The following is a 23,199-nucleotide window of genomic DNA, read 5'->3' as shown; positions in this document are numbered from 1 at the left end:
AATATATTTTTTAACAAAATAATATTAAATTAAACATGATTAACACTTATCAAGAAACTAATTAATTAGTTTTTAAAACGAATAGAAATATTCAACAACAAAAAAAGAAGGGAATATACTGAACTTCTTTAAGATAGACAAGGAAAGAATTATTGGATTCCTGATTAGCAACTTTGTAGCTTTCTGGGCTGCTAATGAAACAGTGCAAAGGAGACAGACAGAAGCGTTACAGCATTCCCTTGTAAAAATCATCAAAGCAAGTAGAGATTATTCTCTTTCTAAGATATCCTCCCAATTATTTGTCTTTACTTTTTCTCTCTATTTTTCCCCTTTCTCTTTCATCTTCTCTCCCATGTGTGTGCTTTTGTAGCAGTCACGAATTGCCATTTTCACTGCTATCACGCCCCCACACACATAAAGCTTCAAATGTCACGCCTCAATCATGACATGCACCTCCACCACCGCCATCACCGCCTTTATTTTTCATCATTTCCTCTCCTCACCTTAGCTTTTATTTTTCAATCTTTTATTTTATTTTATTAATACGAATATTCAGATTAATTTATATATATCTCGACTAATTTTACAGATTTTAAAATTAATAACCATGTAAGTCTCTAGCGGCCATTATATGAGCAACTATAGGGCTCAAACTTGAAACTACAGAGAAAACAGACCCTTTAATCCTAAAATCTTATTACTAGATTATTTTCTAGATGGTTTTTTCTTTTAATTTTATTTGTTGTATTTAAAAAATGTGGGTAGGATAAAAATAACAGCTGTTCATATACAAGTCAACGTTCCTATTTATTCATAGCTTGGAATCCAACTGTGTGTATTAATTTTCTCACTTGTATCATCTATCTTATAACTGAAAGTTACTTTATCATTTTATATTTAGTTACTAAAATAACCCGCGAGGAGAAAATTGAAAAGGAATAAAATATGATGATCAAAACAAAAACTAAAAAAGCTGAACATAATGAATTTAGGCAAATGTAAAGCAATGAAAAGTAAAAACCGATGTTCTTTTAGTTGTATTGTGTACTGTGTAATGGTCCTGATGGAGCCGTGCTGTTCATTTTGAATTTTGGAGTGGTCTTTTGCTTCCCCTGAGTTATTTTTTTATGTATAAAATCCATAACCAGCTAGTGTTTTCGGCTAGGTTTTAGCAGCCTCAACACTCTCCAGAAACCAAGACTTGTAGTCCTAGATAACAGTGCATGTTATAACACAGCAATAACAAATATATAAGTAAGAAAACAAAAATTCAAAATTAAAGAAAAAGTGAATCCAGAAAACAAAAGGCAGAGAAAAAGATAATGATAAAAGGAATACAGGCATGCTGCGAGAGGCATTGTTCTTAAAAAAGAGTCTAGACAGCTTCCTCTTCATGGTCAAGATAGGTAGCATGTGAAAGATCCTTTATCCACTCAAACGTTCGATGACGTGACATAGCTTGCTTTCCCTCCTGCTGCTTCTGCACCATTCTTTTCTTCATCTTCAACTCTTGCAGCTTCTCCTCTAGCTCCATGGACCCTCTTTCACCTTTATCATTATTGCCATTTCCTGCGTTATGACACCTACTGTTACTGCTTTTCACGACAACAACATTATTGTTCAATGGAACTGGTTTCACTGTACTAACTGAACAGCTACATCCACTTAACAACCCTCCTCTTTTCTCCATCAAACTCCGTTTTCCCATCTTCTTCCCACTATCATTGCTATTATGTCTACCCACGTTCTTGATCTTCCGACTGCTTTTACTGCTGCCATTGCTAACGTTAATTTTGCTACACTTGTTGATGCTTGAATTGCTGCTACTGGAGCTACTATTCCTACTGACATAGTTACGAACCTTGAGATCTTGAAATTCAATCTCTGGTGTACGGACCAGACCCAGTCTAAAAAAGTCCCAAACCGAGGAATTTCTTGGTTTGCTACTAGCTGCATTCCCCAGCGAGGCACTGGAGAGTCTAATTTGAGGCTTTGGACTTGGATGTGTAAGGAACTGGTTTTGAATTATTGGCTTTATCATTCTTGTGCTGCCAATAGCAGAGCTTGTGCTGCTGCTGCTTGATGAGTAATGACTTCTGCTACTACTGCTTCTGCTACTGAAACTTGTTAAACCACCAAGCGAATTGCGGTCCATGGACTCTGACCTTGATAGGCAGTGGCATGGGTTCAAGCTGGTATCATTCTTGAACTTGTTAACACCACTTTCTGAGCTAACTGAGAGACGAAGAGGGAGAATTTGGCCTTGAAAGAATACATCATCAGCTGCACACATATCTGATTTGTTAGAAAGAGAGCCATCACCACCCCTGAAGGGACCAAAGTCGAAATCTTCTTGATTTGTTTCGGTTTCTTTATGAGCTTCTTGATCCCTGATTGACTGGTTGCTCTCTCCTTCCACCATATTGACCGGTAAATCACACAGTGATAATGATTCTTCCTCTTCCTCTTCCTGGCCTTGATCTTCTTCGTCTTGAGCACTGCGGTCTGGATGTTCCCATTTCTCTTCTAAAGAACTTGTCGCCATAATTTCTACAAGGTAAAACTAACTAAAGGTTTGGGTTCAGATGCTGTCGGGGTCCTCCTGTGAAGTCGTAAAAGGATAAAAGAGATTAAGAATTATATATACACAGAGAAGAAGTTATTTAAATATGAGAAAGAAACATAGATTTTGAGTAAGGTTGCATAAGAAAGAGGCAGGGACAAGTGGAATATAAAGAAGTAAAAGCTAGCATTCAAGAAATGAATAGGGAAATGGACAAGTCAGTGAGAGTGTTGCAGGCTACCCAAATAATCTGTTTTTCCATAGCCATATGGGACCAAAACACAAAGTGTGGCTACTTATAGCCGGCCATTACCTGCGTTACGATGTCTGATCTCTCGTTCTTAGAATATTACAGGATGGTGGTGGTGCTCGTGTGGGGCCAGGGACAGTTCTGGCATGGGATATTTTGTATGGTGACTTTGTGTTTTCTTTTACGATTTTGGAAATTTAACTCAGTTCAGTGTCACACTATGTTGGACAGCTTTGTTCGACACTGGAGATTAATAAGAAGATTCATTTTATGCATCGAAAACTGTTTGGTTTTATTTGTTAAAGCAAACTAGCTAGTTTCCTCTAGGTAAATAATTACATCCACTTTTATGTAGTTTAATTGTTTTCTTTTCTTTTTCCCTTATGTTTTGAGAAATCAGCTTTTATATTATCAACTTTAATAAATTTATAATACTTTACATCATCCTCCGGTTTTCAATTTAATTGTAAAGAATCTTTGTTGTTTAAAATAATAAAATTACCACTAATTATTATCATCACAACATGAAAGTTGGCATTTTATAAAATATATATATATATAGTTGTTAGACATGTTTTCAGATTTACAAAATTACCATAATGTTTATAACAAATTCAATCCTTCTTACCATAATATTTCCGGTGAACAAACCATTTACAAATGATCTCCCTCATCCCTCAAAATTTATAGCAAACACAAACATCAAATCAAAAAACATACCAACATAAATTTTCTCAACAAAATCTTCACCATTTCAAGTAAGTCACCCTGCACAATTATTGCAAAAAAACTCACCATTTTACAAGTCCAATCTAACAAAATCCATTACACACACTATCAACACAAAATCCATTGCACTTATAATTAAAAACAACCCAAAACTTTTTGATAATCAACAATATCCTAAAATTTGCACCACAAAGTTAAATACATGTCCTTCTATTCATCAAATGCCAATAACAACCTACAAACTTGAAACAACTTGAATGGACTAAAGTTCAACAATAAAAAAGTAATGTGAAGGAAAAAAAAAAAAAGCAGTAAAGGATATCAGAGTCAGATGCTAGTAAAAACAAGCTATTATATAGATGTGATGACAAATTAAAAGGCAAAACATTTATTGATTGATGCAAACCTATTAATTATATTGAAGCAACTATTATAGTGAGAAAATATGCTAATAATATTGATCAAATACTAGATAAAGTGAAGAAAATTTAAGATGAATTACATCGAGTTTGGATCAAGAATCACAATCGGAAGCTAGTTTTGAAAGTGTAAAATTGTTATTGATAGCTAATTTAGTGTGTGTAATGTTATTGTAACAATGATATTGCTCATCCTTGGTCAAATGAAATGAATAACACTAGCAAATCATGTTTGAGTTGCACTAAACATAAAGTAAAATTAAGTGTTTAAACTTGTTATAACATCAACAAAAGATCCATAAAATATAGTTCAAAATATCTAAAAAAACCCAAAACTAAATCATTATGTTCATATATTGTTCTTGTATATTTTCTGTACATACTTCATTCAATGCAAGTAGTCTGGTTGAGCACTGAATTGATGAAGTTCCAACATCAACCTGTAATTCCAAATTGAATTGATTATTAGTAGAATAATTAATAACACTAAATTAAACTTACTTGTGTTATTTTAAAAAACTCCTTACATAGGTTTGAGTTGGTGGTCGAGAAGATGGATCAACAGCTCTCCCACTACCTTGACACCTCTCTCCCTACCCTTGAAACCTCTCCCACCACCTCTATTAGCTCTCTCACCAACTATGCTAGCTCTTTTATCACCTACACTAGCTCTTTTACCCATGCCACCACCACTAAAACTCTTGTTGACACCATTAAAACCTATGCCAAAACCATTTGAACTACCAAAACCACAGAAACTGCCAACAACACTAAAACCCATGTCAAACTACTTGAATCATTGGGTATGGTATCAATGAATCTTCTAAGTTGTTTTACACCATCTTTTTGGCATGTTTTCCAATTGTGACCATATTACTTGTGAATATTGCTTCTAAGTGTAGATGTTGTTTTTATAATATTAGACCTGATTCCTATGTTTATTTTTTCTTAGTATACTAATATATTTTTTCAAGTCAAAAGGCAAAACAATAACATCTAATTCTCGACGATCTAAATCTTTTTCTTACAATAGATGCACCACCTGAGTGTATATCTTCTTAAAAATTTCAACTATGTAATACGCATTACACATCTCTTCAATGTCAAGTCTATTATAATGCACACAAAGGATCACATATCTACAAGGAATGCTTGTCTTTATCCACTCACGTTATAAAAACTCTCTTTTATCCAAATTAACACAAACTCTTGAAGAAACTTGATATTCATTTGCATTGGCTAGAATCATCCTTAGATGTCTGGACTTCTTAATAAACACATTCAACAACTTTCTAACATAAAGTGTGGTATGTGATTCCTAACCTGCAATCTGAGCATATACTACAAGAAACCTAGACATAAGATTTTACCTAATCTTTTCCGGTAACAAAACAATTACCATACTCCTATATTTTCTAATTCAACTATTGAAGGACTCAACCAAATTGTTTGTTACATTTTCATCATTTCAGGATCAAACAAAAGTTTAGCATGTGTTTCAACATTAATGTTATTCAACCAACCCAAAGTTGTTTTGTTTAAATCTCCAATATCCTTTAAGTAAGTCTTGAATTATAGATTTGTATAAACTTTCATTGTACCAAAAAATCTAATTTTCATCGCCGAACCACGAAACCCCTTGTTCTTAAGATTAGCATAGATATGTCTTGCATAATATTTTAAGAGTAGCCTCGGAATACCTCATTCACTACCTATGGTCGAATTTATAAGAAAAAAACTTGAGAATTACTTAAAAAGAAAAAAAATACAATTTTGATAAAAAAAAAATTAAAAATTATTGATAGTATACCCTTTAACAATAAGATATAATGCAAAAAAACCTCTAATGTACTTTTTTTAAAAAAAAAATCTATATAAGACATATAAGAACCATCGCCACATGTTGTTATTTCAACTTCCACAACAAAATACATCATGGAAAAGTCTATTATTGGCATCCAACCCAACTATTAATAAAAAGAAACCTCTACATAAACCTTTTAGATAGCGTCCAACTCCAATGAAATGTCCACTTGTATTCACCTCATTCATATATTTCAAAAACATATATAATCTTTGAAACTTCCTAGGTGAATGTCCATTTAAATTAAATTTAGAGTCAAACCATACAAAGATAATAATATTGGGTTAAATTGCTTCAACAATTTGGAATGAACCTTTACTTATGACTTCAATTTAATTGAAACTATCATAATTTTTTATTTAAAAAACTTTATTTATGATAAAAGATAGATTCTCATAAAAAAAATACATGAGTAAAAATAAAATAAAATTTAGACTAAAATATATTTTTATTGGATCATATAAATCATTGGAATTGTTATGAATATTTACTTTAATTACTATAAAATTATATAAATAGGTTTCGAACATGACCCAACATTATTTGCCTTTTTGTTATTAGTTTTGTGTTTTTTTAATTTAATTTTAAATTAATATCCTCTCTCACATGTCCTACATTATTTATTTCAACTATTTTAAAATAGTAATAAATCATTTGGATGGTTTTTATAGCTTCAGAATACCTACACAATATTATTACAATTTGTTTTTAGTTTTGTTTTTATTAAATTTAAAATAAAAAAAATTATATTTACATTATACATTTATAAGAATGAAAATCATATATACTTAGCAATCATAGTACATCTCCTAGATAAATAAAATAAAATATATAAAAAATAAAAAAAAAAAAGGTTTTTTTATATATCTTTACTTGTTACTAGAAAAATTAACTTTTCACCTTAGTTTTTAATTAATGTTCACAAATTTATTTTTGATTTATCAATCAATATATTCCTTTACTTTATCAAAAAAAAATAAAAAGGACAAATTTTATGATACTAAAACACACATCTCTATAATGACACATTGTATTGTTATATTTGAAATTAACTTGCAATTCTTCCTGGTATAAATGCCTGTAGATGCTATATTATAAAGTTTACTTGTATATTTGATGGTTTTCGCTCGATTTGATCTTTGTATTTTTTTTATTGGAGCCTCTGTTTTTATATTGATTGAATTCTCTGTTTTTTTTTTTTTTTTTTTTTTGTAAAGGTCCTTCTATCATAATATTGTCATCTAAGCATACTTATGGACCAAATTAGGATGAACCTAATAATCGAGATAGAGACTCATGGAGGCTGTGAGGTTTAATGGAAGATTACAGGGTTGGTGGGTGGGATTGATGTTGCAAGAGATTAATACACGAATTTCTGTGGTGGATTTTGGTTGAAAGTATTGTCATGGGAAGCCTGTGATTATTGAGATTGAACGTGACAAAAAGTGATGGAAATCTTTAATTCTGCTTTCTGATGGAAGGGATGTTTTACCTGACTAGAAACAAAAAAGAAAAAAAAAAAAAAAAAAGCAATGGCTTGAATTGAATTGCATTGGCTGGAAGCACTAGAAAAAAAAAAAATAAAAAATAACTACAACAAGGACAATGTTTTTCTTCAAAATAAACTACAAGTCAAAAAAAACATACACTTTTTTGAGAAATAATTCATATAAATTAAAATTGCAAAGCATTCATATATTTATCTAAAATACTTATTTTTTATGGAGCTTTACTATTTATATAAATAGTAAAGCTCCTCTAATATTTTTTTTTGTTAAGTTTTAAACTCTTTTTTTTCTTACAATTAAATCCTTTTATAGCTCCTTGGAGATGAAAATTACGATTAAAAATACAATATTATAAAACACTTGGCATTTTTATAAAGCTTCACTATTTATATAAACAGTAAAATAGTGAAGCTCTTTGTTTTTTTTTTTTTTTAAGTTTTTAACTCTTTTTTTCTTGTAATTAGATTCTTATATGTCCTAAAGGATAAATAAGACTTAAAATTATGATTAAAATAGCAAATTAAAAAATAAAAGACTAATACATGAAACATGAATGTGTGGCTAACTCAATATTCACTATAATTTTCATTTTGGTAAACAAGTTCATTTTGTTTATTTGTAGGTCTTATCAATGATTTCATGTATTGTAATGATTCAATTGTCATGTATTGTAATAACAATAGTGTTATTGCATAAACAAATCAATCAAAGTCTTATCAATGATCCAAACAAGTACTTAAAAAATTTTATTTGATTTAATAAATCAATGAAATGATAGATGCAAAGATAGAGAATGTTATATGTCAAAACTAAACAAAAATACGGCGACAAAACAAAAATTTTATTGAAAGAATAAATATTTAATATCTTTTTTTTTTTTTTTTGAAGGGGGGAAGGTGTATGTTTAAGGAGTCGTCTTCTAATATCATAGTCACTAAGAATCCTAACCAGTCAACAGAGATTCTTTAGTACATGACTGGTTACATGAAAGGAAATGTGTTATCACCCCTTAAGTATCATACCTAAGGCAGACTACATTGATGATCTTGTCTTAAATTACTAAAAGTTTATTTTTTATCTCTCTTTTTTTATTCTTTGTATAATGTTCTTGACTCTGACGTTAATGAATATTTACTTATGAATATTTTCAACTCTAGCATTCAGTAAATATTGCACAAATCCAAAAGGTGCGATATTACTGACTTTAGTGCCAATGAATAAATTCGCAAGATTTGGATTTTTAATTGAAGAAAAAACAATATTTCTATGTCTTTCTGTTTTTATTTACCTTTTTTATTTACTCTATTTAGACAAGAAGAAAAAAATACATTGCATAACATATTCGCATTTAACAATAATGGTCCGTAGATTGAACATGCAGCATAGAAAACAATATACAAAAAAAACATAAAAACAATATGCGAGGGGACCATAAATATATTAACAAAGATTCCCAAATAATTTTAGAATTTTCAAGAAAAAAAAAAAAACCTCATTTAAAAAAATATCAACACAAAAACAGAATAAAATAAAGGGATTGACATAAAGATGTATTTTATCAAACACACCTTGGCCCAAAATAGATTGGGCCGGCTAGGCCTGGACCAGCCCAGCCCAATCACAACTGTTTTTTGTTTTTGTTTCTTTTAGGCTGGGTCTAACCCATTTTATATGGGCTGGTCTGAACCAGTAGCCCCGGCCGTCACTGCCCAAGATAATCAAAATAACCTTCGCACAATGTTCAAATATCAGTTTTATAGAACGAAAGAAGAATGCATACCTGGTTCTGGAGACGGTGAAGACGATGGTCAATGCTGGTTCTCTTCTCTGTGTTTTCGTCTGCTGGTGTTTTTGGTTTCCTTGTCTTTCTCTTTGTGTTTCTTCCTTTACTTCTGGGTTTTTCTGCCCCTGTGTTGCTCCCCTGTCTTTGTCCTTTTGCTTCTTCGGTTTTGTTTGGGTTTCCTCTGTTTTCTGTGATGTTCCTGTTCTGGGGTTGTTGTTCGGTCTTGCGTTGTGTAATTTTCCAGTGTCTTCGTTCTTCCTTTTTTTCTGCTTGTTCTCCCCTCGCGACGGCTGCCTTGTTGGGTTTTTGTAGGAGATTTGGTAGCCTCTGCCCACGTCTCCTTATGATAATCACGGCGTGGGAGTTAGTCTCCTGCAAGGATGCGGACGCCAACAGTCCTGCTACGGCCGGACTGTTGGCGGGTAGACTTTGGCCCGGATTCCAGTAGCGTGCTCGGGAGGAAGTCTGCTTGGATTGAGGACTTTGGCAGACTAAATTGGTCTGTTTTGGCTTGTGTTGGGCTGCCCATCTGGGCAGTATTTCGTTTTTTCTTCACTGTTGGCGTCCTCTGTCTCCAGAGGAAGAAGACGATAAATGGGGGTGAAACGACACCGTTTCAAGGCGAGGGCGGCCGTTTTTCAATTTGGTCCTCGATGCTTTGACATTTTTAAACGGACCCCTGGGCAAAATAGTAATGAGACCCCTTGATTGCAGAATCTTTTATAGAACAGTCCTTTAACTTTAATTTCTTGAAATGTTAACCTAAATCAGTTCTGAATTTTAATGTTTCTTCATTGATTTCATTAATTAAATTGATTAGAAGCTCAAACTCATCAATTCTTTAATTAAGCTCCTGATATCATTAATTAAATCAATTCAAAATTTAGTTGAGTCCCTAAACTTATCAACTCTTTCAATATCTAGCAAAATTGAACCCTAAATTTACAATTCCTCCTTTATTGATCCTCAAAAGCTTTTCACTTGTGTTGTCTTGATCTAAATCTTAATTTTTCTCATTTATTCCAATTTTTTCATTTCATTTTCTTTTTAAAAAAATAAAAAATTAGGTTATGACATTAAATTTTGATCTTGTTATATATTATCTTAACTGAGGTAATGAAGGGGCAAATATTAGGTTAAGCACTAACTATATAAAATTACTTGAGTGATCAAAAGAGGATTCATCACCCTAAGTAAATTAGAAAAAATGTTACATATGATCTCAAAGAGTATTAACTTAGAAATCTTTGGCCAATGTGAAATAAAATTTGAAAAGAGTTTCAAATACTATTTAAACGATCGATAACAATTATGTAGAGAACAAATATGATTTAATATGGCAAATATACCCTATGCTTTAATGTTAAATCAAAACATTATTGATGAAATGATATTAATTACGTTGAAATACAGTTTGCTGAAATGTTAAGTCAAACCAATAATGACTTTTCTAATATTTGGGGGATTACGATACATTGCTAGAAGTACATCTAATCTTCTTGAATTGATAATAAGATTAGAATTATAATTTATATTTGGATCAACATATTAGGAATCTAATGGGTCACACACATTAAAAAACATTAGTTATAAATTAAAGTGGGATAATTAAACAAGTGTGACTTGATTAAAATATATTTTAGAAATAAATGACTAGAATATAATTAATAAAATGATTATAATTTTAGACCTGAAAAAATCAAGTAAGAACTTGATTGAGTTAATTTATAAAATTGTCCTGAATTAAAAATCCTAAAAATTAAAAAAAATATATCGATTTTTCTATTAAATAGAGATTTATTCATAAAATAAAATGCTAGCACTCTATGTATAACAATCTCTCTCTCTCTCTTTTTTCTTTTCTTTTCTCTTTTCTCTTTCTTGAAATCAATTACTATAACATTGTATGAGATTGTTTAACAAATAAGGCTTCATGCCATTTCTATGTCATAAATTATTAATCCCACTCTACATTTATTATAAGTTTTATTAAGTTGACTATATTATCCTTTATCTTTAGTATAATCATGGAGTATGTTATTTTAACAGATCCAAATTTCATTTTCTAATTATTAAGAATAAAAATTAATTCAAATAAAGAACAAGGAAAAACTGAAGTTCACAAAATCTTATTTACTCTATAATATCTTTTAAAATAAGTATTTATTAGTGGATAATATTTGAAAACATAAAAAAAAAAACCCTTTCACAAGGGAAAACAATATAGTATGACAAAAAAGGGTTTTAAAGAAATTGAATTTAGTGATAGGTAATGATAAAAAAATGGTAAAATGTGTATATTCTTATTACAAAAACTTTCTGTTAACTATATTTTCTAAATATAAATCTAATATCAATATTTAATATTATTATTTATGAAAAATATAATTAGGGATATTTTGATCTATATAAGTAATAAAAGTACATTATGAAATAGAATTGATAAGCTATGGAGTAGGAATAATACCATCGAAATGGAAAGGAAAAAAAAAAACCATCAAATCGTGGATTAATAATTAATTGGACCTTCTTCCCCTGGAATATATATCCCGTGCAATGTTTGCGGATAATCTTATAAGATTGTTTTGATATTTTAATTAATTATGGAGATTTAAGTATATGAAATTAAAATCAATTAGTATTAGTAGTTGAAACTTTTTATTTTAATATTTATTTTGTAGTAATTAATATGTTCTGTGCATTCTATGTCTAGTTTAAATAAATTAAAAAATAGATAAAGAAAATTGTATAATATTAAACCATGATGATAAGGAAACTATATATAATTAGCTTCTACAAACCTATTTTATAATGTAATTAGACACTTATTTTTTTCAAAATTGTTTTTATATCTCAAACAATTTATGATCACAAAATATTCTTATAATTTTATAAATTAAATTGAAAAAATACCAATATTTTTATCAAAATTGTTTTCAACCAATATAAATTATAGATTGCACAAATCAATCATTCAAAAAAAAATTAATAATTAATAATTAAACTTAACCTACAGTCGAAATATCAACTTATTTTAGACTTTATTTCATAACGGTCGAAACAAACTTAACTTTTTTTTTTTTTAAAAAAAAAAATTCTTTGTTTGATTTATGCGCTCAATGTAAGATTCTTAACACATAATTTTTTTATTTTTTGAAAAAACATTATGTGATAAATACTTTTGATAAAAAATTAAAATTAATATTTTTAGGTTAAAAAAAAAATCTAAAAGCATTAAATTAAAATGTGAATATATATATATATATAGTTTAAATTATAAAATTATTTTCAACCAGATTTAAAGACAAATGAAGTTTAAAAATTAGTCTATACAAACCTCAAACACCAAGGATAAAAGTGAATGAATATTTTTCAAAAATCATTTAAATTCTTTACTGAAATAACACCTTTTCATGTCAAAATTCAAGCCAAATATTATTGTTTCACGTTAGAACTATCTAAAATGACATAGTTTTGGTTTTGATGAACAATATAAAACAGTACATCATGACTTGTGTAATGTTAACCATAGAAATACCATATAATGAAGTCATGAAAAACTTTGCATGAAAAATTAGACTCTTCACGATTCAATGGAATTAGACTAAAATATATGAGCTGGGCTTTGTGTTTAAACATGTGTTTGGACTTAAATATTTTTGAAAGATAAATTTGTTTATGGAATAAAAAACTCTTCACTAAGGATAAAAGAAAAAAAAAAATATAAGAAAATTGTCTTGCAATGTGCAAGAAATTGTAGAAAAAATTTATGTGGAAAACTTGTTCTTTTTTTAACTGGTCGATAAAAGTTGTGCTTGATTTTTTTTTTTTTTTGATTAACGTGGGTGTCCGGGTCAGCTTGCACGCACCTCGACTAATCCCACGGGCCCTGAAGTTAACGATCATGTAAGCCTCTAGTGGCCATCATATGAGCAACCTAGGATTTGAACCTGAAAGTTGTGCTTGATTTGAATGTAGTGCATGTTGCACTGGCGATCATTGGCTAAAACTATGTTGCGAGTGTGAAAGTTTTGCACTTGCAGAGAAAATCTTTCAAAAAATATTTTTTAAAAAATTATGTACATTGATAGTGCGTGGCTTTGTGTTTTGACTCTTCATGGCTATATATATATATATATGTTGTGCGCGCGCGCGGGCATGAATCTAAAAATTTTTTTGTATATTGACATGGTAGTTTAAGCCAGGATCCAAGCAGTATAGGTGTTATCGTTTAGCCATGGCTCAATTAGCCACAAAAAGGTTGTTGTTGTTTGGATCAAATGGCCTAAACGGCAACAACAATTGTTGCCTTGTGGTCGTTTAGATATAAATTCTTACATTAATATGCCATGAAGCTAATTGATTAATTACTTGAGGTATTATTATATTCATATGTATAATTATTAATAATAAAAGCTTAATTTATTTTTAATAGTCATATAATATTATATTAATGAATCTAGAGTAAAGATAAAGTTCATGAGATAAAAATACTTTACAAATAAAATTATAAAAATATTATAATTATAGAATTTTTATTGTATTGAAGCATTGTTTCTAAATTATTCTTAATCGATGCTCTTTTAAATACTGGACATTCATTATAGTAATAGAGATTGGTATATTTTATGTTCTTTTCTTTATAAAATGAAGTAGTTGTTCTCATAAGTGAGGTATAAAGGATACTTCAAACTAATAGGTAGGTGCAAGTTATAAGACATGTACACTGAACTAACCTGCATAAGAATATCATATGGAGAGATCACCTATGTTATGGAAAGACTCGTGTGATGGTTGTGTAAATGACCCTTAGACTTGAGATCAGTCTAAGATCATTAAGTTATCTTATATAAAGAATATTATATTTTGATCATGCTATATGTTATTTTAATTGAGGTAACAAAATGGCAGATATTGAGCATATCATGAACTATATGAAGGTACTTGAGTGATTAAGAGATGATTCATCATCCTAAGTAAATTAGAAAAAAAAAAGTGAAATAAGTATTGATTGAGAAATCCTTGACCAATGTAAAATAAGTTTTGAAAAGGGTTTAAAAATTCAAACAATCAATAACTATTATAAAGAGAACAAACATGATTTAACATTGTAGACATAATTTATGCTTTATTGTTAAATCATAACATTATTAATGAAAAGATATTAATTACATTAAGAAATCGATGATTGAATGGTTAAGTTAAACCTCTAATGAATTTTATAATGTTTGGAAGATCATGACATGTTGCTAAATGATGCACTTAATCTTCAAATATAAATTAATCAATTATTGAATTAATAATAAATTAAATTATTTAATTCTATTTAATTAGAATTATAGTTTATATACAAGCCAACATATTAGAATCCTAATGAGTCACATACATTAAGAACCATTTAGTCAGAAATTAAACTGGGATGATTTAATTAAGTATGACTTAATTAAAATATATTTTAGAAATTAAGAACTATAATATAATTAATACAAGGATTATATTTCTAGACCTGTAAAAATCAAGTAATTTCAAAAATTATCATTAATATATGAATATTATTCAGGGAAAAATTAATATTTTATTAATTTATAGGGATTTCATATTTTTCTATAAATAATAAGTTAAGCATCTTATTGTTGTTGTGGTTTGTTAGATGAAAAAACTACATATATCACATATAGATAGTTAAAAACTTTAGGTATAACAATCTTTTTCTTTCTAAAAAGAAATTTAATAGATTTTTTATTGGGATTCGTGTATGATATTCAAGAAACCAACATAAACGACTACAAATTATTATTTTTTATAATAAAGTAAAAATAATTCACCAATACTATTCTCTTTCAGTATTTTTAAAATTTAAATTTACTTGTAAGATTTTAATTTTTTTTTTCTAATAGTAATAGAAATACCACTTGTAATTCTAGTCGGTTAGGCAATATAAACTGTTTCCGCAAAGATTCTACTACTGAGGCGTCCATATTACACAAGAACAAAATAATACAGAATAACTTTCTTTTTTTAAAAAAAAAAAAAAAGTCGAGAATTTTCCATGAAACATGCACTAGGAAATCCAGAATCGGAAAAGAAAAAGAAGCTTAGCGGACCCACAAAAGTTTTTAAAACATTTGCATTTCTTATTTGAATTTGCATATATATATATATATAGTTTAAGAAAACACCCCTTCTTTGGCAATTATTGTCAATCACCCACGTGGCTACTCATAGTTGGACTGTCAAACTGGCAAGCTACGTCCCCATCTCAATCATCACAGCTGTATAAATTTCTCGCTCAAGCCAAAAACAGAAACGCACAAAACCCCTCCCCCAACAGAGAATCAAATGATAGCTAGATGTCCGTGTAACCAATCGCGTTACCGAAGTAGCCTAATGACGTGTCACTCTAACATCACCATGACCATAACAATAATAATCATGATCACATGCATCGATGCACCAAATGGACAGGCATGGAACCCATCCAGCCAGATGGTGTCAAAACGCCACGTTACATTTACGCTGCCTATCTGTTTGATAGAATAATACCAAACCTGTGGGCCCCTATAATATTTCTGTTTGGCAATCCAACCATCCCTTACTTTCTTACTTTTTGGATTTTGTACCTTAATTAATCTACGATTACACTCTTGAATTATCCCTTGCTTTTTCAATGGTAAAGATATCTTCGTGTCGCCTTCTACATTAAGTTTTATAAAATTTTGATTTTTTTAAATTAAAATTTTTTAATTATTTTGATGTGTTGATATCAAAAATATTTTTATAAAAATAAAAAAAATATTATTTTAATAAATTTTTAAATAAAAAAACACTTTAATAAACAATCACTATTATAAAATAAAACACTATCTAATTCTCCCTTAAAACTATCTTACTATTTTAAAATTGTAATGCACCATAATTTTTTTTTAATAAATTCTTTTAAATGCCAAACCCTAAAGTTTAAGTTTAGAAAAAGTCAAGGGAACAAACTTTTTTAACAACAAACAACTCCTTAAATTTTGGATTATCGAAATGGAAAGTAATATACACTTTTTATTTGTAGACATTAAAGATCCACTTAATAAAATCTAGCATTCACGTGTATTTTATTTAAGTGACAATAAAAGATAGGTATTAAAAAGTCATAATATTGAAACAAAATCCCTAGATTTGTGTCATTTCTTGACCAAAAATTAAGACTTAAATACTAAGATTTTAACATTAAATCAGATTTATGAAAAAATAATGTAAATAATCTTGATTTTCTTAAATAACCAATAATATTTGCCAAGGTTATAAGGCCAATAAATCTATATGGTATGATAGTTAAGAGTTGATAGTATTATGGATGCTTAACTAGTATTATATAGTTCTTATTAAGAATAAACAAGAGATGAATGTGAATATAGTAAATTGGTAATAGATGAAATTATAATAAAATTTGAATCAAAAAATCATAATACAGATGTATAATAAAAGATTTATTAAACATGCTTAATAAATGGTTATGTGTTGAATTGTGAAATTGAGTATTAATCAACCTATTATTGTATTGTTATAGAAAATAAAGATATGAAAATGATGGGAAATTAAAAGTAAACTCAGCCAAAATTTTATTGAAATGTGGATTCAATAAATTAAAGGAATATATTGTGGTACAAATAAATGTGTTACAAAATGAAGTAATGAAATGAATTTAATATGTTGGTAAGATAAAAAGATGAAATTCAGAAATAATACAATGAAAAGGGAAACATGGTATAAGAGTTTTATAATTGATAAACAACTTATAAATAATCTTGGAAGACACCAAAAGAAATAAATGAAATTGGTGGGTTGAAATTGAGGTAAGAATATTTACAATGAATGATTATGTAAGTCAATATAATGGTATATTATAGGTAATATAATAATAAAGATATAATATCTCAAGTATTAATTGAAAGAAATTGTGAGCTATTGTGGATGGAATATATTGTAAATGAATCATAATTAAAAGATTATTCCTAATATTGTCATTATAAAAAACAAAGGGATTGTTGACTTTTAGGTCTAATATTCATGTTTTTATATTTATTTTGATGATAACAATAAAATAAAAAATGGACTGATAATATGCCTTATTGATAATAAGTTTTAAACATATTTATTCAAAGAACATATCAACAAGCATAGTGAATCTTGTGAAGAAATCAATCAAAGAGTTCGAGAAGAAAGCAAAGTGAAGATTTATATTAAGTATTCATTTTAAGTGCTTAATGTAAATCTTTACATGAACCATTAAAATGAACTCACAAACTTCACTAGGCATACATTTAAATGATTGGTAAATCATACGATAATATCTAAGATAGATAGTTTTAAGAATTCACCAAAGTTAATCTGTTAAAACTGGAATTTTACATTAACCTATTAACTATTTAGAATAACCAAATCAACAGGTTAACCTAACATTCATCAGTGATGAACACCTAAGAATTCTACAGGAATGGACCAATCGATTGGCATGACCAATTTGAATCGATCAACTATTTAAGTCGTTAGTGAGATTATAACAGTTATAAATATTTAGTTTTCAATCATTGATTATACTCTAATTAGTGCTATTAAACCTTTATAATCTAGCACAAAAGTATTCGATCTCATTCACGGAATACTTAAACACATTCAAATCTTATAAGTTCTATCTTGTGAGATATAGAGATATTAGAACTTTCAATTCTATTCTCAACTCTATTGAGAGTTAGTTATGATAACAAAATCACTTTTATAAATCTTTGAGAGTTAAGTAGAAATTCTTGGTGTTGGTGAGGTAATTTCACCAAGAAAAATCTTGAAAATAACATATTTTTAAGTGAAAAAATATTAAAAATGACATATTTTCAGGTGATGAAACAATCTTGGTGTGGATTCATCAATTAGTGTTAAAACTTAGAGTTTTTGGCTACTACATCATTACAAATAATATTTCAAATAAAATTCATTATAGTTTTTTATCCTCATATTATGAGTGATTGAAATGTACCATTCCCAATAATATTTTGAATATCAACCTCATACAAGTTTTTATCTTTATATTAAAGTGATTAACAATAAATTATTATCCATAATAATATTTTGGATATTAAAATATAGGCCAAAATCCTTTGAGTACAAACTTGTTATAAAATCCATGCAATATTTTTAAAACATGTCAAAATATTTTAGATTTTAAAATAATGCTCAAATAATTTTAAGGATTTATGTAATTAAAACATTTGGTTAATTAATTAATTTTTTTTTTATCTTTAATCCTTTTTTTTTACCATTTATTTAACACAAAATAAAACAAAATGCAAACACACAAACACCTTTTTTTTTTTCTTCCCCCCAATTACTCACACACTCTACAATTACATGTTTACGAATAACCAAAATTCAAAAATTAACAATAATTCAAGCGCACATATTAATCATCTAAACTTTGTAAAATTGACTTTTGAAGGTCGAAAATAATTTGAAAAACATTATTGAGAACTTAGGAACAGTGACTGAAGACCTTAAAAGTATAGAAATAGTGGTGGCGTTTATGCTCCATGTGCCACCACCACTGGTTGTGAGTGGAGCCATGCAGTGCCTTTGGTGAAGACAAAAAAATTGATGGATCGGGAACATCTCTTTATTTTTCTTTTTGGAGTTGCGGTGAGAGATACCGCTACCTACAAAATCAAGAAAAATCCACAAATAGTTCATTTTATTTTCATTTTTTTTACATATATAATTTTTAGTTTCACTTTCTTCTTCTTCTTTTTTTTTTTTTTTGGTTTTTACAAGTGGTTATCGTTGAAAAGAAAGGGAGTTGCTAGTTGTGTTGGGTTGTCATGGGTGGTGGTTAACGATGGTCAAAAAAAGAAAGATGAAATAAGCGAATGGGCCTCTCTTACTACTATAATAAGGAGACACTAAATGCGGGGGGGGGTTATCAGTTGAATGTTGAGTTGTGTTGATTGTGTGGGCTGGAGCTATTGGCTAGAATTGCTAACATTCATGGTTGATGATGAAGAGAGAAAAACAGGGTGTGTTGGTGCTCACTGGTTTAGTAGTGAAGAGGGTTAGCTTTTGGGTTGTTGATTTTGAGTTCAGGAGAGTAAATAATGGTGATCTTAGATGTCTTCTAGGTTACTGGAGCAGAGGCTCGAATGGCAAGATGATGAGAGATTGTTAATTTCTCTTCCACTACTAGTGGCAGCGGTGGTCACTATGGGGTTGAGGTTGGCAGACATGGTTGATGACTAATATAAAAAACAATGGTAGAGAGGAAAGTTATGAGGGATGCAAGAGGGGGTGTTGTTTGGTTGTTGATTTTTGGTCAAGAGTTGGGAAAGATAAGGTCCTTAACGAGAGGGAAAAAAGAATGGACACTGTGATTTTTTTGTTCAAAATGGGAGAAGGAAATGAGTAATTTTTTTCCTGGTTTGGTGATGGGGTTGTCTTTAACAATGAAGGTGGCTAGTTGAAAACTTTGATGGCTGGAGATAGGTTGTTGTTAAGGATAGTGTAGTGGATGATGTTGGGGTCGGGTAATCGAGGGGGCTTTGAAGCTGGCAGCTAGGTTTTGTAAAAAAAAAATTTGAAATAAGGTTGTTAGCTTTCTTTCTTTCTATTTTTGTGGGAGGAGAGAGTGTAGGAAATGTTTTTTTTTTTTTTGCTTTTCTTTTCTTTTTTTTAGGTTTTCCTATATTAACTTTTATTATGGCCACCCTTTTTTTTTTTTGGCAGCACACACTTAATTTCTATTGCAATTCATTTGGCTTGAAAGCAAAGCAAACCAAAATCAACCATTAGATTTCAAAAATTAATCTATACCACTCATTTAATTTTTGGTGCTTTGGAGGAATAACTTAGAGGCAAAGCAAATAAATATGGGCCCTTGGATTAAGAATATTGAGTATGGACTATTTGATTAAAATTTAGATTGCTTGGTGAGAAGGTTTCTAATTTTAAAATTGGTCATATCCATTCCACAATTATAATTAGATCACTAAAATAATAAACATATTTTTTTCTTTTTTCTTTTTTGATTTTTGAGAAAAAAACAACATTAACGTCGACTTAATAAACATGTTAAAAATTGGACGCATCAAAAATATTTTTTTAGCTTTAAATTATTTAGAAAATACGTTATAAATGATACAAATACGTCAAGAACATAGTTTTTGGGGTTTTGTTGTGTTTTGCTATTCTTTTTTCACTTCCTTTCTATTCAGCTAAAACATATGTAAATTTCAAATTAAAAGTTATAGCTGCTAAAATATTTTAGGTTGTTCCCTTGTTTTGCCCTTGACACTTTCATTGAATTTCAACAGGAATATTTGTAAGAACATGGGTTCCATTAATTTCTCCAAAAATGATAAACTTTTTCTTCTTGATGTAATTATTTAATGTATAAAAATATTAGTATTGTTCTCATACTTTGAAATAAGGATTTAATCTTTGACTATTAATTATCTATGAAGGAACCATATCATTTAAGTCTTTAATAAGATGTTTGTATAACTTAAGAATTGTCTTTAATACAATTCTAAATTAAAGATGCATAGTTTCAACATACCAATAGTATAGACCATTAATAAAATAAAATCTTGGATTTTGACCTCTAATTTGTAAGAATAGAATTACTTGCTCCCTTATAGATACATTTTATGTTGATTGTAATTGATTATGACTTGTGAGGAGGTCGCATAAATGATAAAATAAAATTGGTTTCATATGAATCTGTTAAATACAATGTCTACCATTTCAATTCAAAATGCTATCTATAGAATTTCTTTGATCAGTTACATTTGCATGTGGTTTTTTGGTATATAAATTTTATATCTTTCTTGTTTAATAATAAACGTCCTTACAACTAGAACATATACAACTACTCTTATACATGCTATATGAATAGACTTATTATCCGTAATAAGCAAATGATTTTTTTTTTTTGAAAAACAAGCAAGTAATTTCCAAATCTATAAGGTTTGAAATTTCTAGAATTGTAGAATCTCAAAAAATCACCGATTCTTAAAATATGATTCCATAATCCTTTAAGTTATCAAGAAACAATATAAAGATGTGAGTGTATACAACATATCAAGTAACTAGGTAGGTAAATGATATTTTCTTCACTTATTAAAATCAAAATTATTACGGTTTCAGAATAAACTACTCAAAGGCCTCTAGCCATCTAAATTTGAATGGAAAATGCAACCTTATAGCAAAAAATAAAATAAAATGATTAACGCATAAGATTAATGTAGCAAATTTTATTGTAATAAATAATAAACCCATAACAAAGAAAACATGTTAATAAAATGGATCCATAAAGTTGAAAATGAGAAAATAAAAAAACTAAAAAAAGAAGAAATATACTAAAAGAATAATTATGTGTAGTTTAATTTGACCATGAAGAGAGTTAGTTTTACTAGAAAGATGTAGTTGTTGATGTTTAACGTTAGTAAGTGAATAAAAAAGAGAAAAAAGAAAGTGTATTTCTTTGCTAGGAACAAGAAAAAAAAATTTCTTAGCAAAAATGCTTATTATTTAAATTGATTTGAAATCACTTTTCATTAATTAACTTTTCTAAAATTCATTAAATATGACAAAGTTTAAAAAATAATTTTCATAAACGCCTAATAGTTTGCCCTATTTTGATATGTTTATCTAAAGGCTATTAATAGCGGGCCCCTTTTATAATCAACGATTCAGATCCACCTAATCATGTCCGTCGCGTTTTACTTATGGTCCCTATATATAAGGTCTTCGCTTCTATTGATATACTCCGACAAAAACACACTCCTTCTCGATTCTCGCAGTCTGTCTCTTTCAAAAAATGGATCGGAATGGCATCCTTGGTTGGACACTGATTTGCGTCCTTGTGGCCGGTGTCGGTGGCCAAGCACCGGCTGCGACGCCGACATCAACTCCGGCGACTCCAACAACTCCTTCCGTACCATTAGCTGCACCTGCTAAAGCACCTGCAAAACCTACAACGCCAGCACCCGTATCATCACCACCGGCGGTAACACCAGTAGCATCTTCACCGAAACAGACTGTTCCAACTCCAGTGGCGACGCCATTGGCTACACCACCTCCAGCCGTGACTCCAGTTAGCTCCCCACCGGCTCCGGTTCCTGTTAGCTCTCCACCAGAAAAATCTCCTCCGTCTCCAGTGCCTGTTGCTCCACCTACAAGCTCGCCTGTGGCTGCACCGACAGCAGAGGTCCCTGCTCCTACTCCTAGTAAAAAGAAGCCAAAGAAGGCACCGGCTCCTGGTCCGGCATTGTTGAGCCCACCCGCACCACCAACGGAGGCTCCTGGACCTAGCGCAGAATCCATGTCTCCTGGTTCTATCGCTGACGACGTAAGTTCTATCATTTCATCTTTATTTTTTTATGAGCAGTTTTAAAATTGGGTTTAACATGTGTGATAAGGGAATGCGGGAACAGATCTAGAAAACACAAATCATGAAAAGTTTATTAAAATGGAAAGATCCAGTTAGGGTTTTTGGTTTGGTAAGAGAACCGTAATGTAATTAATTATTGACGATGTTATTAGGTATGTAGTGTTATACCAGTAGGAGCTCATTTACATTTCCTAATATGAAGCCGATTATTGTGCTTGCTTGCTGTCTTAAGTAGATCGGTAATATTTTCTATTTTATTCATTTCTGTAATTATTAATAATTATATTAAATTTGATATATTTTATGTGTTTGAATATATATATATTAGCTAAAATGAATGTGCAAAGCGTAGGATTTAAATTATGTAGTAAAAAATTTATTTTTTTACTTTAAATTTCATTTTCTTATTTATGCTTTTTATTTTTTATTTTGATTAAACCGTGTTTTTCTTATTAATATCATGGTTAGTTGTGCCTAGACCTTACCTTAAATTAAAGGTCAAGCATTCTTGGACTTGCAAGATTAGGCTCGCTCGTCTGCCTTTTAAAATTAAAGGCTAGGCATGCCTAGCCTTTCAAGCCAAGCTCGTGCATATGGATGCCTGGACCTTGGAGTTCATGCCCCCACCTTTGTTTAGACCATTAAAATTTAAATTTCAAT

The 23,199-nt window shown here is 29.6% G+C and overlaps 2 protein-coding genes across 5 annotated transcripts in view; one reads left to right on the top strand and one right to left on the bottom strand.

Annotated features, from left to right (window-relative positions):
* Window positions 1–1,251: 1,251 nt before the first annotated feature.
* LOC118047821 (uncharacterized) lies at window positions 1,252–9,656 on the bottom strand. 3 transcript variants are annotated; one of them, XM_073410310.1, is made up of 2 exons: window positions 9,114–9,656; window positions 1,252–2,602 (listed from the first exon to the last, which is right to left on the bottom strand). In XM_073410310.1, exon 2 carries the CDS (start codon window positions 2,543–2,545, stop codon window positions 1,376–1,378), a length of 1,170 nt encoding a protein of 389 aa, XP_073266411.1. In that variant the 5' UTR covers window positions 2,546–2,602; window positions 9,114–9,656; the 3' UTR covers window positions 1,252–1,375. The 3 variants fall into 3 exon arrangements, with proteins under 3 accessions (XP_073266411.1, XP_034913114.1, XP_034913113.1); XM_035057223.2 differs by lacking the exon at window positions 9,114–9,656 and adding an exon at window positions 2,877–3,025; XM_035057222.2 differs by lacking the exon at window positions 9,114–9,656 and adding an exon at window positions 2,805–2,919.
* A 12,243-nt stretch (window positions 9,657–21,899) lies between these two features.
* Window positions 21,900–23,199, top strand: part of LOC118047820 (uncharacterized) — a 78,602-nt gene continuing 77,302 nt past the window's right edge. For both annotated transcript variants that reach the window (XR_012170283.1, XM_035057221.2), the window contains exon 1: window positions 21,900–22,497. Coding sequence is in view for 1 of the 2 variants with exons in the window: in XM_035057221.2 (XP_034913112.1) it covers window positions 21,967–22,497 (531 nt within the window). In the remaining variant the exon portion in view is untranslated. The remainder of the gene's footprint in view (window positions 22,498–23,199) is intronic.

This window comes from Populus alba, chromosome 7 (genome assembly GCF_005239225.2).
Source record: "Populus alba chromosome 7, ASM523922v2, whole genome shotgun sequence".
NCBI lineage: Eukaryota > Viridiplantae > Streptophyta > Magnoliopsida > Malpighiales > Salicaceae > Populus > Populus alba.
The sequence above is the reverse complement of the archived record's forward strand: the minus strand, read 5'-3'. Positions and strand labels throughout refer to the sequence as shown.

Excerpts from the sequence above, each read along its gene's own strand:
- LOC118047821 (XM_073410310.1), bottom strand. The coding sequence starts at position 2,545 with ATGGCGACAAGTTCTTTAGAAGAGAAATGGGAACATCCAGACCGCAGT.